This window comes from Schistocerca piceifrons, chromosome 1 (genome assembly GCF_021461385.2).
Source record: "Schistocerca piceifrons isolate TAMUIC-IGC-003096 chromosome 1, iqSchPice1.1, whole genome shotgun sequence".
Taxonomy (NCBI): domain Eukaryota; kingdom Metazoa; phylum Arthropoda; class Insecta; order Orthoptera; family Acrididae; genus Schistocerca; species Schistocerca piceifrons.
The window spans coordinates 367,466,528-367,486,717 of NC_060138.1; the positions used below are offsets into that span (position 1 = coordinate 367,466,528).

At 39.9% G+C, this 20,190-nt stretch overlaps 1 protein-coding gene across 6 annotated transcripts in view; it reads right to left on the reverse strand.

The window, feature by feature from the left end:
* LOC124710380 overlaps nucleotides 1-20,190 on the reverse strand; it is a 192,561-nt gene that overhangs the window by 123,042 nt on the left and 49,329 nt on the right. For 5 of the 6 annotated variants that reach the window (XM_047240921.1, XM_047240920.1, XM_047240925.1 and 2 more), the window contains 2 exons: nucleotides 12,265-12,376; nucleotides 3,116-3,228 (listed from right to left, as the gene is read on the reverse strand). In XM_047240921.1, coding sequence (XP_047096877.1) covers nucleotides 3,116-3,228; nucleotides 12,265-12,376 — 225 coding nt within the window. The remainder of the gene's footprint in view (nucleotides 1-3,115; nucleotides 3,229-12,264; nucleotides 12,377-20,190) is intronic. The other variant, XM_047240922.1, reaches the window with a different exon arrangement.

Sequence of the window (20,190 nt, forward strand, 5' to 3'; positions counted from 1 at the left end):
TGGAGTTGGGAATGGGATTGCATAGGGATGGACCACGACACTGTGTAGCTTGGGAGTTGTGGAAAGGATCTTGGCTATGATGTTCTTGATTTCCAGACAGGATGATAGAAAATGAAAGCTCTGGCAAAGGCTGTGGTTCAGATGGTCCAATCTGGAGCTATATCAGGTGACTGCTTCTTTGCGGCTGACTCTTGGCGGAAGTGAGAGAATTAAGAGTATTCCACAAACAGATTTTCTGTGTAATATCCTCATACCCCCCATTCCTCCAAACACCCTGAAGAATCAGCTGTAAAGGAGCACCCCCTTGTCATCCATTATCATCCTGGACTGTAACAAGCGAACCATATCCTTTGCCAGGTTTTCCATCATCATGCCGGGAAATTAGGTACATCCAACCCAAAATTCTTCTCACCCATCCTAAAGCAGTATTCCATTGCTGACCCAACCTACACAACATCCTGGTCAATCCCTATGCAATATCTACTCCCAACTCCATGCCATATCACTGTGGAAGAACCAGGTGCAATACCTGCCTGATTTGCCTACCCAGCACATCCTACTACAGCCCTGTTATACATTTATCCTATCTCATCAGAGGCTGGGCCACCTGCAAAAGCAGCCATGTCGTATCAGCTCTCCAGCAACCACTCCACAGCATTTTATGCAGGCATGATAACCAACAAGCTGTCCACCAGAATGACAGCCACCAAACTGAGGCCAAGAACAGAGTTTATCACCCAGTGGCATAACATGTTGCAGACCACAACATGTTCCAAGTTCAATAGCTGCTTCATGACCCATGTCATCTGGATCCTTCCCTCCAGCACAAGATTTTCTAAACACATCCTTCACTCCTGTAATCCTCCTGGTCTTAATCTTCACTAACCCACTGTCCCCACATCTTCAACCCAACAGTTTCCCCTTCCTTTGTCCTATCACTCCTCCATGTCATCTTCATCGTGTGCTACATCTCACCAACTCAAGTAACCTTGTTTTGCATTTCTGGACCATGCATCTGCGACCCCTCCCTCCCACATTCCTACCTGCACACCTGCTGCCTCCCTCCAACCCATTTGCTACCTGTTTCCAACCTCTCCTCCCCCCCCCCCCCCCCCAACCTCTTTCTCCCTCTATTCACTCCACACAACACAACCCACACCCCTGTCCACTTACAAAATTGCAAACTTTGCCTTTTATGTCAAGCTGGCACAGTGGACATGCACAGGTGTGTGCGTGTGGGCGCACGCGTGCTCATGCCTATGTGCGTGTGTAGTCTAGCTTGCGAAGGATTTCTTCCAAAAGCTAACTAAGATTTCTTTCTTTTTGTGTGTGTGCCTGTTGAAGATGCAAAACTTTTACTATTTGGTGAGTGCTTTCCTTTAATCCTACATTAATTACATTTTGAAGAACTTTCCTCAGTATTATTTATCACTGTTGATTAAACGGGTTGCTGTAGTACCTGTAAGACAATTCATATTCAAACCTCGTCTAAAGACATGGAAATGTCTCAGTTTCTGTAAGCAAATTTCCAATTGAATAAGTAATAAAGTTTAAGCAAATTGGTAAGAGTCTACAGTGTTACTATGTTTTGTGGAGCAAGTTGTGATGGCAACCCAAGGGGTTCTGGCAACAACTGATTCAATTACCGAACACACAGCTTGAATTGTAAGAATAAGTTAAAAAATAATCATGCCAACTCCTGACATGAATATATCCATATAATGCACAATGTATTTGGAAAAAAAGCAGGGGCTGTACTTCCCAAAGTTCACAAGATATTTGCTAAAACAGACAAAAGAATGTTGGCATTAAACAGGCAGCCATAGCCACCATTTGGATTGTTCAGTAACTGTAGATCTCTTCTGTGAACATAATTTTTTCTCATGATTCTTAAACAATGTGTTAGCAATGATTAAACTGCATTCTGCGTAAAAATATTCCATGCAACATGCTCTTTCATTTCTTTCCATTAGTCCAGGTTCCCCTAGTATTTTTTTTCTTCTCTTCCTTTTCCTACTATTGAATTCTACTACCCCATCACAATTGAATTTTTGTCTCACTTAACAAACTAAAGAATTTCTTTTGTTTCATCATACATTCTTTGAATCTCATCATCATCTGAGGAGCTAGTAGGCAAATACAGGATATAAACAATAGCCATTTAAAATGTACCACAATGGTGTAGTGAAAGTTGTGATGAGCAATTTGATATAAGACACTTGTGGTCAATCAAGCCAGGAAACAATCTCAAATAGCCTACAAAAGCAACCTAAGCTGCAGTGCTTGCCAACAACTTTGTTAAACAATCTCTGTATCGAAAGATTATTTAATATGAAATACATAGACTGTATTTCTCAAGTGCAGCCATAAATATATGCATCACGTGTAACTTTAAGGAATTTGCTTTGTTTAGTGATGAGAAATTGCAGTTTTTGTACAGTATAACTCTGCAATTTAAATTTATAGGTCAGTTAACTTTTCTTTCTTAGGTGTAATGAAATGGCTCACTTAGTAACAGCATGAAATGCTGCATAGTTATCAAGGATAAGACAGACATGATACCACCACTTTTACAAATGGCCCCATCATTGACCATTATCGTATACAACCTTGGCACTGGTAAAACATAAATGAGCAAGAAAAGAGCAACTTGTGAAAGCACTCATATGCTGCACCAACTGACTTGTAAAGTTTTGTCCGGCATTTCATATTGGTACGATCATTATCAGGCTGCCATACAAGATGAATGGTCACAGACAAACTGACTCAACAGCCAACATAATATTGCTGAGTCTTTTTAGGAAAACTGCAACAATTAAGTTTTGTCCTCTATTTTATATTGGTATGATCATTATCAGACTGCCATACAAGATGAATAGCCACAAACTGTCTCAACAGCCAACATACTGTTTATAATTTTCACAGATTTCCAGCCAAGTCCTATGATTTACTTGTGAAGTTTCATATGTGGTCCACACAAACACAATACTTGGAAGAAAATGCTCAAATGCGTAAAACAACCATCACTACATGTAAATATTTCTGCAGATTTTTAAATCAGCAACATAATAGCACAAACATTGTAAAACATTGTAACACAAAATAAAATACCTACTGTTTCTGGAACTCAAGTCTGTCCGTTACAGACAAAAATGTATACTTTGTAATATTGGGCAACATGTGTTTCAGAAAATGCTTCTTCAGTGACTGCCATGTTCGACCCTGCAGCTGAAAAATAAATGGAAAAATAAAAAGAATAGCTTACATTTCAATTATGTAGAGTGATTTAAGGGTTGCTTCTTGACTAAGCTTTCAAATATTTACTGTTTGCAAAGTAACCAGCTAATCTATACTATTGAGGTTTCTAATCCAGCCCCTACACTCATTAAATTACACAACTCCCCTAAAGGGATCTCTAACGTATGTAAATGGGTCAAAGATGTAGATAATGATAATGGTGTCATTGTTGTTCTTACTGCTCAACACTGTAGCCTTTCATGTTCACACTTATAAACAATCACACGAGAGTGGTTAAAAAGGATAAAATATCCCAAATGTCTACAAGAATTAATACAAAAACATATCAGTCACTTCATAAAAATTTATGATGAAATAAGTGCAGTTCTACTTTATACAGCATATACTAAAACACTATAGCAGATTAAGGTGGATGGCGAATCACTCCATTAAATACGGACAGGACAATCACTCTGCACCTAAAAAAGTCTACACTTGTATTATGACAATTTACAAAATTTTACACTACTCACCACACACACATCATTATCATCTAAAATACAGTGCAAGTTCACATTTACACTGGCAGTTGCAATCTTGGAAGAATTCATAATGCATTCCATTAAAATGTCACATATCGAACCATGGGCGGCATTAATAGGTGGTTTGTCTCACCACAGAACCAGGAAACAAACACTACGATCAAGCAGTTGGTTTCACAGATCACAGCTGATTGTTAAGGACTTCCATCTACAATACTGTCCATCAGCACATGAAATTCTGAGTCAACAGGAATAGTACACTTTCCTGAAATGTATTCATGAGAGAAGCTTCCTTGGTCTCAGTGTAAACTCACTCACTTCCCTCAATTCAAACATTCCCTGATACACAGCAGAATGTCACAGCCTTTCCCTGGTTTGATGGCAAATAATAGATACCTTCAATCATTTTCTCTGCTTGGTACTGAAGGAATTGGAGCAGATGAGAAAACTCGTCCTTCTGTCACACCTCATCAGCTATAGTGCCTCCAGAATTGCATACAATTCTACGGCTGTGAAAAATTTAAAAACTATGTGACAGGAGACGTTTGCAGGGAAAAAACTGAGCAGCCACAGGAGTATAACACATCAGAACTGCTTTCTTTTACAAAAAATTTCAACCCTAAAATTATTTTGGATCTCATAAGAAGCCAAGTAAGAGATGTGCCCTAACATTGGCAACACGTATCAATATACATCAAACTCACACCTAGAAGGTAGCTCTTCACACAAAACATAAGAGGCATCATTCACTAATCGCCATAAAATGCTGTTTCATGGCTGGGTGAGAACTGCATTCTTTGGAGGTGTCTACCATACAGAATACATTTCATACGCTTAGCGTATTAAAAGAGTCCCTTCCATGCTCCTAAGTAAAGACAACAAAAAATACTGAGGCCTACTGAAAGAGGTGCACAAGCTCATTTGTGAGGTATTTATTTCTAAAAGCTAACTACTCATCAAAATTTAATGTGTTACAAACTCTGCATCAAGGGCGGTGGGGTGGGGGGGGGGGGGTCCTTGTTCATGGCAAAGTCTTTGTACAGAGTGAACTACAACGCAGTTTATTTACAGTATTTCGTTAGACATAGTCTGACAACACGAGAAGAAAAGTGCCAAGAAGGGGGATGTTAACACAGTGTTTCACTGGAACAACGTGTATACGCAAATCTTACAAATCCACAGGAAAAGGAAGGGGGGGAAGTTTGAAAGTGAGATTGACTTGTTTAGCGGACAAGGGAGCCAGCACAGTCAAAGAGAAAAATAGTGTCAGTGGCACACTTGGCATTAAATGGGTGCCAAAACAGCTGGGGATGAAACATTAATAAAGCTGCCTGATACTCCTGGTGCTCACAGAACTTCACTGCACTAAAATACACTACACCTCACACAGTAACCCAGGTGCTATTACCAGGGGGATTAACTGGGTGCCCAGCATCAGACTTTGTAGAGCTGCAGTCAAGGGAAGCCGCTACAGGGAATGCAGCTCAGGAAGGTGGCATGGAAGATGTGATAGCATTTTTCTCATTAACCAGACTGCGAAAAAACACAGAAACTGGGTGCGGGTGTGAAATCTGCTGTCAGTGCAAACTCCGGTAAAGTGCACCAGCTGACAAAGCGAGCCACATGGCCCCCAGAAAATATGGCAGTCTGGGCATTATCTACGGTGGCAGTGAGTGTGCTGGGGAGAGGCAGTGATACCTTGACCGGCAGGCACTTTACTGATTTTCAGTCAGTGCAGACCATTGTCTGCTGCTATAGGTGGAGGCAAATGGAAGGCGTCACCTCAGTCTTATCAATCTATCTTAATCAAGTTACACAATAAATTTCTTTTGTTGAAAATATGTACACCCACATATCTAACTCTCTCCTGAAATAGCATTCAATATTTGAAGTCTTTGAATAGGCTTTTTTTTTTTTTAGTTCTGTAATTATGATCACACTTTGTCCCCTTTTCCAGAAAACAACCAATTTAGCCAATAACAAATAAAGAGTAGCAAACAACATCTTCCGAGAGATCTCAGTAAGATATCCCGGGACAAACAACAGATGCCACCCCCACAGCACAGTTCTGTATTCTGAAAATGTTATCTCTGAAGCTGAGTTTAGCCAACAATTTTGCAATTCATTAATTAGTAAATAAATTTAGAATAAAGTAGTTTATTTATTTTTTAAATCACTTATACCTGTCATCTTGCATGCTTGAAATGTAGCTGAACTAATACACTTCATTACAATAAGTATGTGGGTTTTACCTGCCTCCTGGGGTTTCTTCACTTTATATCATCTGCCAATCCTTAGATGCTAGTAATACGGTGGTGATAACATGAAACTACAGCACTGTGATATTGTATAATCACAACTGACGGTGTGTCATACACCTATCACCTTATTAAACTGTGAAATGCCTTTGTTGGGAAAGTGTGTTGTTCCTTCATAACACACGTGCTTGCTAACTGTAGCTGAAAACTGTGTTCTAAATTTTCCAACACTCTATGTTCTTGTTAATAAAGAGACTGGATGAATTTACACTTATGTACCATGATATTTTACACTAAATGGATTTAATTGCTCAAAAAGATCATAAGGTTCTAATAGAAGTTGGTGAATGGATGACCAGTACAAGAGCAAGAAGAATATTTTTCTCCGTAACACAAAGATGGAACTGATAAAAATGGTCTTTTTTTAATCTTCATACCAGTTCCACAAAAACATTAAAACAAATGTCAAACTGATTTGTGGAACAGAATTAATTGCAATACCTTTTAAAGTAATGGTGTATGCTTAGCCCATGTCAATAAACTGAATACCACAGGTCATAATATTCTTTGTTTTGGACAGTTATAAGGAATCTGCTCCTTCACTGAAGAAATGTGTGGCTGACTACAAACATGATCATACATGTTTCGGAAGTGATCCACATGAAGGACTTCCCAAAACATCTGCTGTTACAGACTAAAAGATTGAAAAAGTGCACAATATAGTCCTGGGTGACCACCAGTTAAAACTGTATCAAACAGTTTACGAAATATGAATGTTAGAAGAAAGAATAGGGTACATTTCATGTGAAGATTTAACTATATGGAACTCGTGTGCAACATACATCTTGCATTTTCTGGATGCAGACAAAAATCAAGTATGAAAATAAATTTCTTAGCAATGTTTAGCTCATTAAAAAAATACCAATGATTCTGTGCATTAATCTGTTACTGTAAATGAGATGCGAGTCAACCACATCATGCCATATATGAAACAGCACACGCAGTATTGGGTAGAAACTGGTGGCACTGCAAAAAGAAGTGAAGTCAAATTCATCTGTTGAATACATTATGGTTAATATTCCTGAGATGCAAACTGATTCATCTTACTGATTATGTTCCAGAGGGCCACATAATAACAAGTGGATAGATACAAGTCTTCTGAATAGACTGGTTTGTAGGGAAGTAATCTTTCATCAGAATAAAATGACCCTGCCCCACATGTATTTTGAGACTGGAAGGAACCATGTGATTTAAACCACACATTGTTGGAACATTTATCCTATTTATCAAATTTGACAGAATCCTATGTCCACCAATTCTCAAATCTAAGGCAATTTGCAGCTATCAGTATTGGTACACTATGAGTGAAAACTTCAATTTGAATGTCCTCAGTGCCATGGAACTGACATAGCTAGACGCAAACTGTGGACCTGCGCTGTGCCTATGTGTCAACTATCGTTCATCTGCAGCTGAATTGTGGCCCGTCCACAATTTCTGACCACAGTAATTTAACTTTGGCATGAGACTATACACCGAGATGATAAAAGTCATAAGATACCTCCTTTTGCTCAGCACAGTGCAGCAACTCGACAAGGCATGGACTCGACAAGTTGTTGGAAGTCCCCTGCAGAAATATTGAGTCATGTTGCCTCTATAGCCATCCATAACTGTGAAAGTACTGACGGTACAGGATGTTGTGCATGAACTGACCTCTCGATTATGTCCCTTAAATGTTTGTGGGATTCATGTCAGGCTATCTGGTTGGCCAAATAATTCACTTGAACTGCCCACAATGTTCTTCAAATAAATCACAAATAATTGTGGCCTGGTGACTTGACATCATTGTTTGGGAACCTGAAGGCCATGAATGGCTGCAAATGTCTCCCAGTAACTGAACATAATCATTTCCAGTCAATGACTGGTTCAACTGCAACAGAGGAGCCAGTCCATTCCGTGTAAATACAGCCCACACCATTATGAAGCCACCACCAGCTTGCATAGTGCCTTGTTGACAACCTGGGTCTACTGCTTAGTGGGGTCTGCAGCACACTCAAACCCTACCCTACCATCAGCTCTTACAAAATGACTCATCTAACCAGGTCACAGTTTTCAGCCATCTAAAGTCCAACCGATATGGTCACGAGTGCAGGGGAGGCACTGCAGGCGTTGCACTGTTAGCAAAGGCACTCGCAAAGGTCATCTGATGCCATAGCCCATTTGATGCCAACTTTTACCATAGTGTCCTAATGGACACATTCGTAATACATCCCACAATGATATCTGCGGTTATTTCATGCAGTGTTGCTCATCTGTTAGTATTGACAACTCTACACAAACACCACTGCTCTTGGTCTGCCATTGGCCAAAGCATTGTCCGTGGTGAAAGGTAACGTCTGAAATTTTGTATTCTCGGCACACTCTTGACACTGTAGATCTTGAAATATTGCATTCCCAAATTACTTCCAAAGTAAAATGGCCCTGCATCTAGCTCCAACTACGATTCGTCATTCAAAGTGTGTTAATTCCTGTCATGCAGCCCTAATCATGTGGGAAATCTTTTCACATCAGTCATCAGAGTACAAATGACAGCCCTGCCAATGCACTGCACGTTTCTACTTTGTGTACACAACTTACTGTCATCTGTATTTTTGCATACTGTCATCCCATGACTTTTGCCACCTCAGTGTAATAGTTCACACAGTCAAAAGTCATACAAAATAGCAAATAGTAATAATTTCTGACTTAATGATCCTACCATGTCTTTTGTTACAGGCAAGTGCAGTATGTTGGGTTTATGGTCTTTTCCAAATCCAATCTGTTTATAGTTGAAAAGTTTGCCTATTCTATGTGTTTGTAAATTCTATGGTACAAGGGCGATGTACTTGAGGACAATATTATGGAAATGGAAGAGGATGTAGATGAAGATGAAATGGGAGATATGATACTGCGTGAAGAGTTTGACAGAGCACTGAAAGACCTGAGTCGAAACAAGGCCCCCGGATTAGACAACATTCCATTGGAACTACCGATGGCCTTGGGAGAGCCAGTCCTGACAAAACTCTACCATCTGGTGAGCAAGATGTATGAAACAGGCGAAATACCCTCAGACTTCAAGAAGAATATAATAATTCCAATCCCAAAGAAAGCAGGTGTTGACAGATGTGAAAATTACCGAACTATCAGTTTAATAAGTCACAGCTGCAAAATACTAACACGAATTCTTTACAGACGAATGGAAAAACTAGTAGAAGCCAACCTCGGGGAAGATCAGTTTGGATTCCGTAGAAACACTGGAACACGTGAGGCAATACTGACCTTACGACTTATCTTAGAAGAAAGATTAAGGAAAGGCAAACCTACGTTTCTAGCATTCGTAGACTTAGAGAAAGCTTTTGACAATGTTGACTGGAATGCTCTCTTTCAAATTCTGAAGGTGGCAGGGGTAAAATACAGGGAGCGAAAGGCTATTTACAATTTGTACAGAAACCAGATGGCAGTTATAAGAGTCGAGGGACATGAAAGGGAAGCAGTGGTTGGGAAGGGAGTAAGAAAGGGAAGCAGTGGTTGGGAAGGGAGTAAGATAGGGTTGTAGCCTCTCCCCGATGTTGTTCAATCTGTATATTGAGCAAGCAGTAAAGGAAATAAAAGAAAAATTCAGGGTAGGTATTAAAATTCATGGAGAAGAAATAAAAACTTTGAGGTTTGCCGATGACATTGTAATTCTGTCAGAGACAGCAAAGGACTTGGAAGAGAAGTTGAATGGAATGGACAGTGTCTTGAAAGGAGGATATAAGATGAACATCAACAAAAGCAAAACAAGGATAATGGAATATAGTCCAATTAAGTCGGGTGATGCTGAGGGAATTAGATTAGGAAATGAGACACTTAAAGTAGTAAAGGAGTTTTGCTATTTGGGGAGCAAAATAACTGATGATGGTCGAAGTAGAGGGGATATAAAATGTAGACTGGCAATAGCAAGGAAAGCATTTCTGAAGAAGAGAAATTTGTTAACATCGAGTATAGATTTAAGTGTCAGGAAGTCATTTCTGAAAGTATTTGTATGGAGTGTAGCCACGTATGGAAGTGAAACATGGACGATAAATAGTTTGGACAAGAAGAGAATAGAAGCTTTCGAAATGTGGTGCTACAGAAGAATGCTGAAGTTTAGATGGGTAGATCACATAACTAATGAGGAAGTATTGAACAGGATTGGGGAGAAGAGAAGTTTGTGGCACAACTTGACCAGAAGGAGGGATCGGTTGGTAGGACATGTTCTGAGGCATCAAGGATCACCAATTTAGTATTGGAGGGCAGCGTGGAGGGTAAAAATCGTAGAGGGAGACCAAGAGATGAATACACTAAGCAGATTCAGAAGGATGTAGGTTGCAGTAGGTACTGGGAGATGAAAAAGCTTGCACAGGATAGAGTAGCATGGAGAGCTGCATCAAACCAGTCTCAGGACTGAAGACCACAACAACAACAACAACAACAACAACAACAACGGTACATGGAAATCTTTTTTTAAATTGCAGATTACAATGAGAAGGAATAGATTTTTTTTCTATTGTTTTACCTCCTTTTGTGTAAAGGGATTTGACAACAGGTTACTTACAGCTATCTGGGAAACTAAGTTGAAGCCCCGAAAGCCATTCTTGCGAAACACAGGGGTGGTGGAGACCACTGATGAGCCCGGGAAAATAGGCCGTGTTCGGCCATCACCAGCTGGACATAAAGTCATTGCCTCAAATGATCAGTAATAATCATTCGAATTTCCGAGCCTTTCCCAGAATCACACTGGAATACAGCATATACAAGGCCGAATCTGCAATGTGCCGCTACCATTCACCAAGGGGACTTTCAGCTTCAAAACTGCTACCTGTCTGGTCTGCTGTACTCGGTCATTGTTAGCCACCAACCTTGCAACCACTCATGAGAAAACTCAAAAACTTCTACCTCTGCCTTAATGAGCTGAACCGATGTTGTTTGGTGCACCATCCTCCCGCTGAAGTAAATGGAAGGCATGCTAACCGCTACTGCACCCAACTAGTACCTGTAAACAGTCATCGACATCTCTGGATTTCCTTGGTGGAAAGGCCGAACTGCTGGCCATCTCCATACTGTGCAGAGCTGCCGAGATATTACCCGAGCATACTCCTTCAATGTCCACGAGACTGCTCTGGTAATAAGCATTCGCTGACCTGGACAGGAACATCTGCTGTACATGTTATGCCGGCTGCCAGTGAACCAGCGGCCCACTTGACACCATTTTTTGAGAATGAACACTGCCGGGGTGAAGGTCTCTGAAGACTGCTGAGACAGTGTCAACACGTTCCAAGGCCATGCACTGCATTGCCAAGGGCCTGGGCACTGACACATAGAAGAAGACATGATTTTAAACTTTAAAGCAATAAATTATTATTCTGCTAATGTTACATCATCAGCGGCCAGTGTGCTGACCAGCCTTCTCCACCACACACCACATTCTGTCATCTCAACAACAGTTAAAAAGTGACAAACAGCCCCCCACACTACTACTGTGTAAATGGACAATAAGAAAAATTTCATTTTTTGCTACCACAGTTTTGGTGGCCATCAGTGTAGCTATAAACCTATCACAGAGCATAAATGGCCAACTTACTATACTAATTAAATTTCTCTCTCCCTTAACATATGGAATAATTTCTTTTATATCATCATATTTTGTTTTCATCTCTTTGTCACCTGTGGGGCTAATAGGGATGTACTGTGGTGGGTCGTGTTTTTGTTTCTATCTTGGCTTTGATAATTCATTCACCAGGCTGTTCATAACAGTGCAGCCACATTCCTATTACCCTGTTCATTTTAGACCTATTGCTGCATTACCCAAATCTGATTATGTGTTGACACCCATATACTCACCTCTCCCAAAATCCTGTTCTCCCTGACACTGCATTTCACTTACTCCTAATAATCTAACTTCAACCTACCCATTTCTCTTTTCAAGTCTCAAATCTAACTAAACAATTAAGGGACCTATATTCCATGCTCTGACCCACAGAACACTATGGTACCAGAAGAAGTAAAAGGATTCCACAGCATTTTTTTATTATTCCTACTCTAACAATCATCATTTGTGTGCTATCTGATAACAACAACACAATATCTATAGTAAGCAACAAAAAAAATTATATTCACTACAAATCATTAAGTGTGTACTATCAATTGTAACACATTAATTCATTTCCAACCTTTTTTTGTGCAATTTTCTTCCAAAGAGTATTTCCCAAAATGAGACCAATCCCCTTGTTCTCTACAATGCAACGAAGAATTTTTCTCTCTTCATTTCCAGAGAATGTTCTGCTGAATAATAAAAAAAATAAACAACATAAACATCTTACTTCAGGCAAAGCTAATATTATAAGACAAAATCTATAGGATTTGAATCTTCTAATGATGAATATTAAAGCACTCTAGGTACATATTCTGCAAAATAATGTGCATATAAATTGTAATGATTAAAACTTCATTAAATAAATGTAAGAACGGTACAATTTCTAGAAATTTAATGAAGAAGTCACATGAAATGTTAAACAAATCTTCTAGAAACATTTTACACAATTCAGCTTAAATGGAAACAAGCACATTAACCAAGGTCTTAAATGAAGCTATACTGGACCCAGTAAACACACAACCTGCGTAGAACTAAAACTAGTCTGAAACAAAAAGTTTGAATCTTATTAGTCACCTTAATCAGTTAAAATAGGTCTGCCAGTAATAGAAATAGTACCAGTTTACTAAATGAAACACTGAGTGTGAAATTTCTAATTTCTTGGTGTCCAGAGGGGAACAAGCTAAACATGAGCAACAGACAGAAAAAGTAATTAGAATTGTTGGTTTAGTGTGGTTTGCAGTTAGAAATATCTGTCACTATGTTAACTTGGAGACAAGAGAACTAGCCCTTCTTCATTGTGTCATTTTTCCATGAAGTCAGAAGACACATTTATGTTATGTTGCACGGTACCATCGATGTTCATGTTTTCACTCACTAATTTCTCAACCAAATATGAATTAGTTTACCAGTTGTTGTTGCAGTATGTACTAAACCCTTTCCAAGCAAATAATGAGCAAGTTCCAGAACAATTTGAGAAGTTATTGTCTCTTCAGAATAATGACTGCCTTAGATTGTGTGCTTACCGGTACAAACACTGAAAAACAGTATAACTAGTTGAGGCTATTATCCTGACTGACAAGAGGTGCCATCTATTGGAGAAAGCAATACCTAGTAGCATTCTAACACAAGCCAGCCTGCATCTAATCATTCCCATTAGCCACAGAATGCTGCAGATGTATATATTTGCCAAACCCATTGGGAACCTGCATGCCAAGGACAGATATACACTGACAGGGAAAAAAAATCGCAACACCGAGAAGGAGTTGTGTGACATAAACAAAAGTTTCTAGGCATGTTTCTACATCTGAAAGATGAGGTATACTCAATTTTCACAAATAACATGAGAGTTGTGCTAATAGTGCCACTATGAGGATGCAGATCAGATTTCCTTTAAATTCAGAATTTATCAGTCGTGTGTATTAGTTATCTTTGAGAGTGGACTTAATGAGTTGATGTTAGTCTAGAATGCCTTTACGGCAACAAAGACATCATTATCAACACATACCGAGTCTGAACAAGGTCACGCAATAGGGCTACGAGGAGCTGAAAGTTCCTTCTGTGATACTGCAGAAAGATGTGGCAAGAATGTAGCCACTTTACATGACTGTTGGTAGCAGTGGTCATGAGAATGTATGGTCACAAGAAGACCGGGCTCCAGATGGCCACTTGGCTGTACCGAGAGGGAAGACCTCCGTGTTCAGTGTATGGTTCTGGCGCATCATACTGCATCTGCAGCAGCAATACGAGCAGCAGTTGGCACCACAGAGACACAATGAACAGTTACATATTGGTTACATCGAGGACAGTTCCCAGCCGGATGCCCTATAGGGTGCATTCCACTGACCCCAAACCACAGGCATTTGCAACTTCAGTGCTGTCAAGCAAGAGCTCATTGGAGAGCAGGGTGGAGGTCTCTTGTGTTTTCTAATGAAAACTGGTTTTGCCTCGGTGTCAGTGATGGCCGTGTGTCGGTTAGGAGGAGGCCAGCTGAGGGCCTGCAACCAATCTGTCTGCATGCTACACACGCTGTACTTTCATATTGAGTTATGGTGTGGGGTGCAATTTCGTATGACAGCAGGGGCACTCTCAGGATTATCCCACACGCCCTCACAGCAAATTTGTACATCAATCAGGTGTTGTGACCTGTTGTGTTGCCATTCATGAACAACATTACAGGGGGTGTTTTCCAACAGGATAATGTTTGCTGTAGCAACCCAACATGCTCTACAGAGTGTTGATATGTTGCCTTGGCCTAGTCAACCACCAGATCTGTCTCTATTTGAGCACACTTGGGACACCATCAGACAACAACTCTAGCGTCATCCACGAACAGCATGAACAGTCCCTGTATTGAGCCACCAAGGGCAACCGTGCATGCATCTTTCTGGAAGTTACACAGGTTATTAATGTAACAGCATTTCACATTTGCAATGGCTTATCTTGAACTTACATTAACCTGTAATCTTGCAATGTTAATCTCTTACATATGTTACCTAGACAAATGTACAGCCAATACTTCATTACTCTGCGTTAAGTATGTTTTGGTGTCGCGATTTTTTTTCACCCCTCAGTGTATCTCACTTAAAGGGCTAAACCAGTCATGGAAAACATACAATACTTAATTCTTTATTTCAAACAGATATCTGTAAACCTGGAACAAACTATTCCAACAGGCATACTTGTGATGCAGAATATGACAAAATTTTTAGCTAATTAGATTATTGTTATGTATAAAAAAAGTTATAAAAGGAAAACTGAAAAGCAGTGATCTATCTCACATCTAGCCACACAGAGTTATAGTAATACTTGGCAAAATTGCAAGTAACGTTAGAACAATGGAACAATGCACTCTGAACATAGTGCAACACTGGTATGATAAACAGGATATAAGTGTCAGACCCAGCAAAACTGTTTTAGTACTGTTCACAAGAAGACGTATCCAGGGCACATAATGGAATCTTAAGCTCTTCAACAAAATTCTATCAGTAGACTGAAGTACCTTAGGTAACCCTGGGTGTGGCACTAATCGGGATCTGTCACATAAATAATATATTTTCCAAGGCAAAATGAGCTCTCAAGTGCACTAGGAGGACTTGTGTAAAAAAACTAGGGTCTAAAACCAAAGAGCAAGCAGTTAAGGAATTCCAGAATCATTCAGTAATATAATAAATGCGGTAAACATGGGACCTGTTGGGGAAATTATGGTTGCTAATATAACAACTTCCAACTGATTCAATAAATATTTCTATATAACCTTTGGGGGGGGGGGGGGGGGTATGAACCAGCAGGAGAGAGAACCATAGTGCCGTTCAAGTAATGTAGTCTGATTTCCTAACGGATCAGATTACTCCAAAATGCAAATTCCTTACATAAGTTCACTACAGTATTCCAGGTGGAGATATTCACTATCAGAGTATGCTCAGAAGAGAATTTATGTAGGTGTTACAAAGACTGTAGCATCTACTTTCTATCAGACAGCCAAGTAGTTCCGAAATCTCTTTCAGCCTCTGCAACAATCTCTTAGATCACTGCAGTATGCCTTGAAGCCCTTGTGAGGCTGGGGGAAAGCAACAGGGTAAACCTACTTTGTGTTCACGATCACCGAAGAATTAGTGATAATGAAGAATCTCATAGGCTGGCGAGGGTAGGTGCAACAACTCCATTCGTTGGAACAGAACCTCTCTTAACCATTACTAAGGTGATGGTACAATCTAAGCTACATAGCTGGATCAGGAGGCAACACATAGAATATTGGACTAAGATCCAAAAACAAGACTATGGCAAGCTAATGAGCAACCATCTTTTAGAAGTTCTGCAATCCTGGGCTTGAACAGGGTCAGGTCAAACTCATGGTAGGTCTAGTGACTGGCCTTGGAAACTTCAGGAAACGTCCTCAAATGATGATTTTAGAGAAAGGAGCAAGTGCAGACTATGTGGTATGGGGGATGACGCCGCACTAATCTACCAATGAGAATCACTATAGGCCAAAAGAAACAATAAATTTAGATCATTAATTCCAGAAGAAACAGATGCTAACAGAGATGTAGTAAAGGGACTCCTAATACTCTTAAAAGGTACTGTGGATGAATCAAATCAAATCAAACCAAATTAATATATGCTCCCAGGTACGCCTCACAATCCAATTTACGATTTCGGAATCTCTGTCTGACCTTGATGTAATCCATCTAGAGTCTTCCCTTGCCCCATGCATTTTCCAAGTATACCTACTCCTCCTCTTCTGATTTTTGAACACTGTATTCACTACTACCGGCTGGATTTTATTGCAGAACTTATAAGTCTTTCTCCTCTCTCATCTCGACTACCAAGCTCACATTCTCATGTAACTCTTTCTTCTATTCCTTTCTCTATTACCTGTCCTTAATGATTATTAGATTATCATCTCCTTTACGATACAAATTACCTGTTTAGTATCCTCATACACTTCCTTCATCTCTTCATCTTGTATGTGCGACATCAGCAGGTTTGCATCTACATCCACATTTATATTACACAGTTACTTTGAAAATCACACTTAAGTTCCTGGCGGAGGGTTCAACGAACCACCTTCACACTAATTCTCTCTATTAGCCCACTCTCAAACAGCACACGGAAAAAAGAACATCTATATCTTCCTGTGCGAACTCTGATTTCCCTTATTTTATTATGAAGATCATTTCTCCCTACATAGGTCAGCTTCAACAAAATATTTTCACATTCAGAGGAGAAATCTGGTGACTGAAATTTCATGGGAAGATCCCACCACAACAAAAAAAACCTTTGTTTCAATTATTTTCATCCCAAATGCTGTATCATGTCTGTGACACTCTCTCCCCTATTTCTTGATGTATTCTGCTAATAAAATGCAGTCTTTTGTTTGCCTTCCCCACAGCATTTTCTAAGTGCTCTTTTCAATTTAAGTTGTTTGTAATTGTAATTCCTAAGTATTTAGTTGAAATCATGGCTTTTAGATTTGATTAATTTATCATGTACCCCAAGTTCGACAGATTCCTCTTAGCACTTTTCATTATTTAGGGTCAATTGGCAACTTTCACACCAAACAGATATCTCATCTAAATCACTTTTCAATTGGCTTTGATATTCTGATGACTTTATTAGATGATAAGTGACAGCATCATCTGCAAACAACCTAGGATGGCTACTCAGGTTGTCTGCTAAATCATTTATAAAGCTAAGAAATAGCAGAAGGCCTATAACAATGTTTTGGGAAATGGCAGAAATCACTTCTCTTTTATTCAATGATTTTCCATCAACTATTACGAACTATGGCCTCTCTGACAGGGAATCTTGAATCCAGTTGCGTAACTGAGACAGTATTCCATAAACATACAATTTGAAAACAAGTCACTTGAGGTACAGTTGGTTGGTTGATTAATTTGGGGGAGGGGAGCAAACAGTGAGGTCATCGTTCCCATCAGAGGTACAGTTGGTTGGTTGATTTGGGGTAGGGGACCAGACAGTGAGGTCACCGTTCCCATTGGATTAGGGAAGGATGGGGAAGGAAGTCAGCCGTGCCCTATCAAAGGAACCATCCCCGCATTTGTCTGAAGTGATTTAGGGAAATCATGAAAAATCTAAATCAGGATGGCTGGGCAAGGGTTTGAACCATCGTCCTCCTGAATGTGAGTCCAGTGCGATATCCACTGCGCCACCTCACTCTGTGTGAGGTAAGCTGTCAAAAGCCTTTTGGAAATCTATAAATATGGAATCAATGTGAAATCTCTTGTTAACAGCACTCAACACAGCACAATGTTTCCTAAATCCATGTTGTCTATGTGACAATATTCTGTCCTCTTTGAGATAATTCCTAATGCTGGAACACAATATATGTTACAAAATCCTGTTGCATATCAACCTTAATGATATGGGCCTGTAATTTAGTGCATTACTCTCCTATTGCCTTTTTTTAAATATTGGTATGACCCATGCAACTTTCCAGTCTTTGGGTACAGATCTTTTGTCGAGCGAGTGTTTGTATATGATGATTTTCGCGGGTTTGCAGCCGGTTTCCATCATCCTGACGACAACACGATATTTTGGCGGACCATCTGGCCTCCATCTTCAGGTGAGATTGAGTGCACAATCATGCCGGAACTGAAGAGACCTCAGATTCGGCGGCTCCTTTATACCGCGGGTACTGGCCGTTGCGCGTGCGGGGGCAACGGAAGAGCTGCCCTCTGTGAGGCGAAGAATTGCAGCGGCGCCAGCAGTGAAAACTGTCAAAAGTGAGGAATCGCAAAATTGTATGTGATTGTTAAATATGAAACTACTGCATCAGCATACTCTGAAAGGAACCTAACTGATATACAATGTGGACCAGAAGACTAGCTTTTATTATGCAATTTAAGTTGCTTCACTTCCAGAAGGATATGGCAGCTGTTCATGATTCAAATTCCGGAATATTTACCTTGTGTTCTTTGTTGAAGGAATTTTGGAAGACTGTGTTTAGTAAATCTGCTTTAGCAGCACTGTCATTGGTTGTATTTGCATTGATATCTGCAGAAAAGGCATTGATTGTGTCTTGCCACTAGCATACTTTATATGTGACAAGAATCTCTTTGGATTTTCTGCCAGTTTTCAGGATTAAATGTTGTTATAGAAGCTATTATAAGCATCTTACATTGAAGTCTGTGCTAAATTTCGAGCTTTTGTTTCATTGTTTCTGGAGCAGTGTTCTGTTCTGTTTTGTGTACCATGGGGATCAGCTTCATCATTTGTTAATTTATCTGGTATAAATCGCTCAACTGCTGTCGATGCTATTTCTGCGAACTCAAGCCACATCTGGTTTACATTTACATTGTTAATTTGGAAGGAGTGGAAATTGTCTCTCAGGAAGGTGTCAAGTGAATTTTTATCTTCTTATTTGAACACATTACTTTTTCATTTATTTTTGGTGGATTTGGGAGTTGTGGTGATCAGTTTTGCTACGACAACCCTGTATTCACTAATCCCTGTGTCCATTTTTATGCTCATTATTATCTCAGGATTATTTTTTACTAAGAGGTCAAATGTGTTTTCACAACCGTTTACTATTCAAGTGGGATCATGAACTAATTGGTCAAAATAATTTTCAATGAATGCATTTAGCACAATTTCAGATGATGTTTCATGTGTACCTCTTGATTTAAGCAGAACTATCTACTTCAATTTTGCTATAATATAAGCTACTTCTAACAGCAACAAACATGCCACTGCCAACTGTATTTAGCCTACTATCCTTTCTGGACACCACTAGGGCTTTGCAAAAATTTTGACTGAAATTATTTCCAGCTTTAGCCAGCTGTTAGTATCTATAACGATATGAGCATCAGTGCTTTCTATTACTACTTGGAGCTCCGATACTTTTCCAACATGGCTACGACAATTTACAACTGTTATAACGACAGTCCCTATATCTATCTTCTTCCTGCATTCGACCTGTGTACTTTGAGACTGAAGCACTTTTTGTGTTTCACCAATAGCCTCTAACTTAAGAAATGCCCAGTCCACGCCACACAGGCCCCACTACTCATGTAGCCACCCCCTGTGTGTAATGGACTCCTGGCCTTTTTAGCAGAACCAAAAACCCAACCACCTTACGGCGCAAGTTGAGGAATTTGCAGCCTACACTGTCTTAGAACAGTCTGAGCCTCTGATTCAGAAGCTACTTGGCTCTGTAACAGAGGTCTGCAATTGGTCCTGTCAACTATGCTGCAAATGGTGAGCTATGCTTTCATCTTGCAAGCAAGACTGGCAGCCTTTACCACTTCATATACCAGCTCAAATAAAGACAGACTCTTTTCCGATCCAAGGCAACACACATCATTGGTAATGATGTGAGGCACCCCTTCAGTCGGCTGCACACTGTGCTCTTTCATAGCATCTGGAAGGACCTGTTCCACATCTGGAATGGCTCCAACAGGTATGCAAATGGAGTGCACTCTGGCTTTCTTCCCCTCCTTGACAGCCATGTTCCTAAGGGAACCCATAATATATCTAACATTGG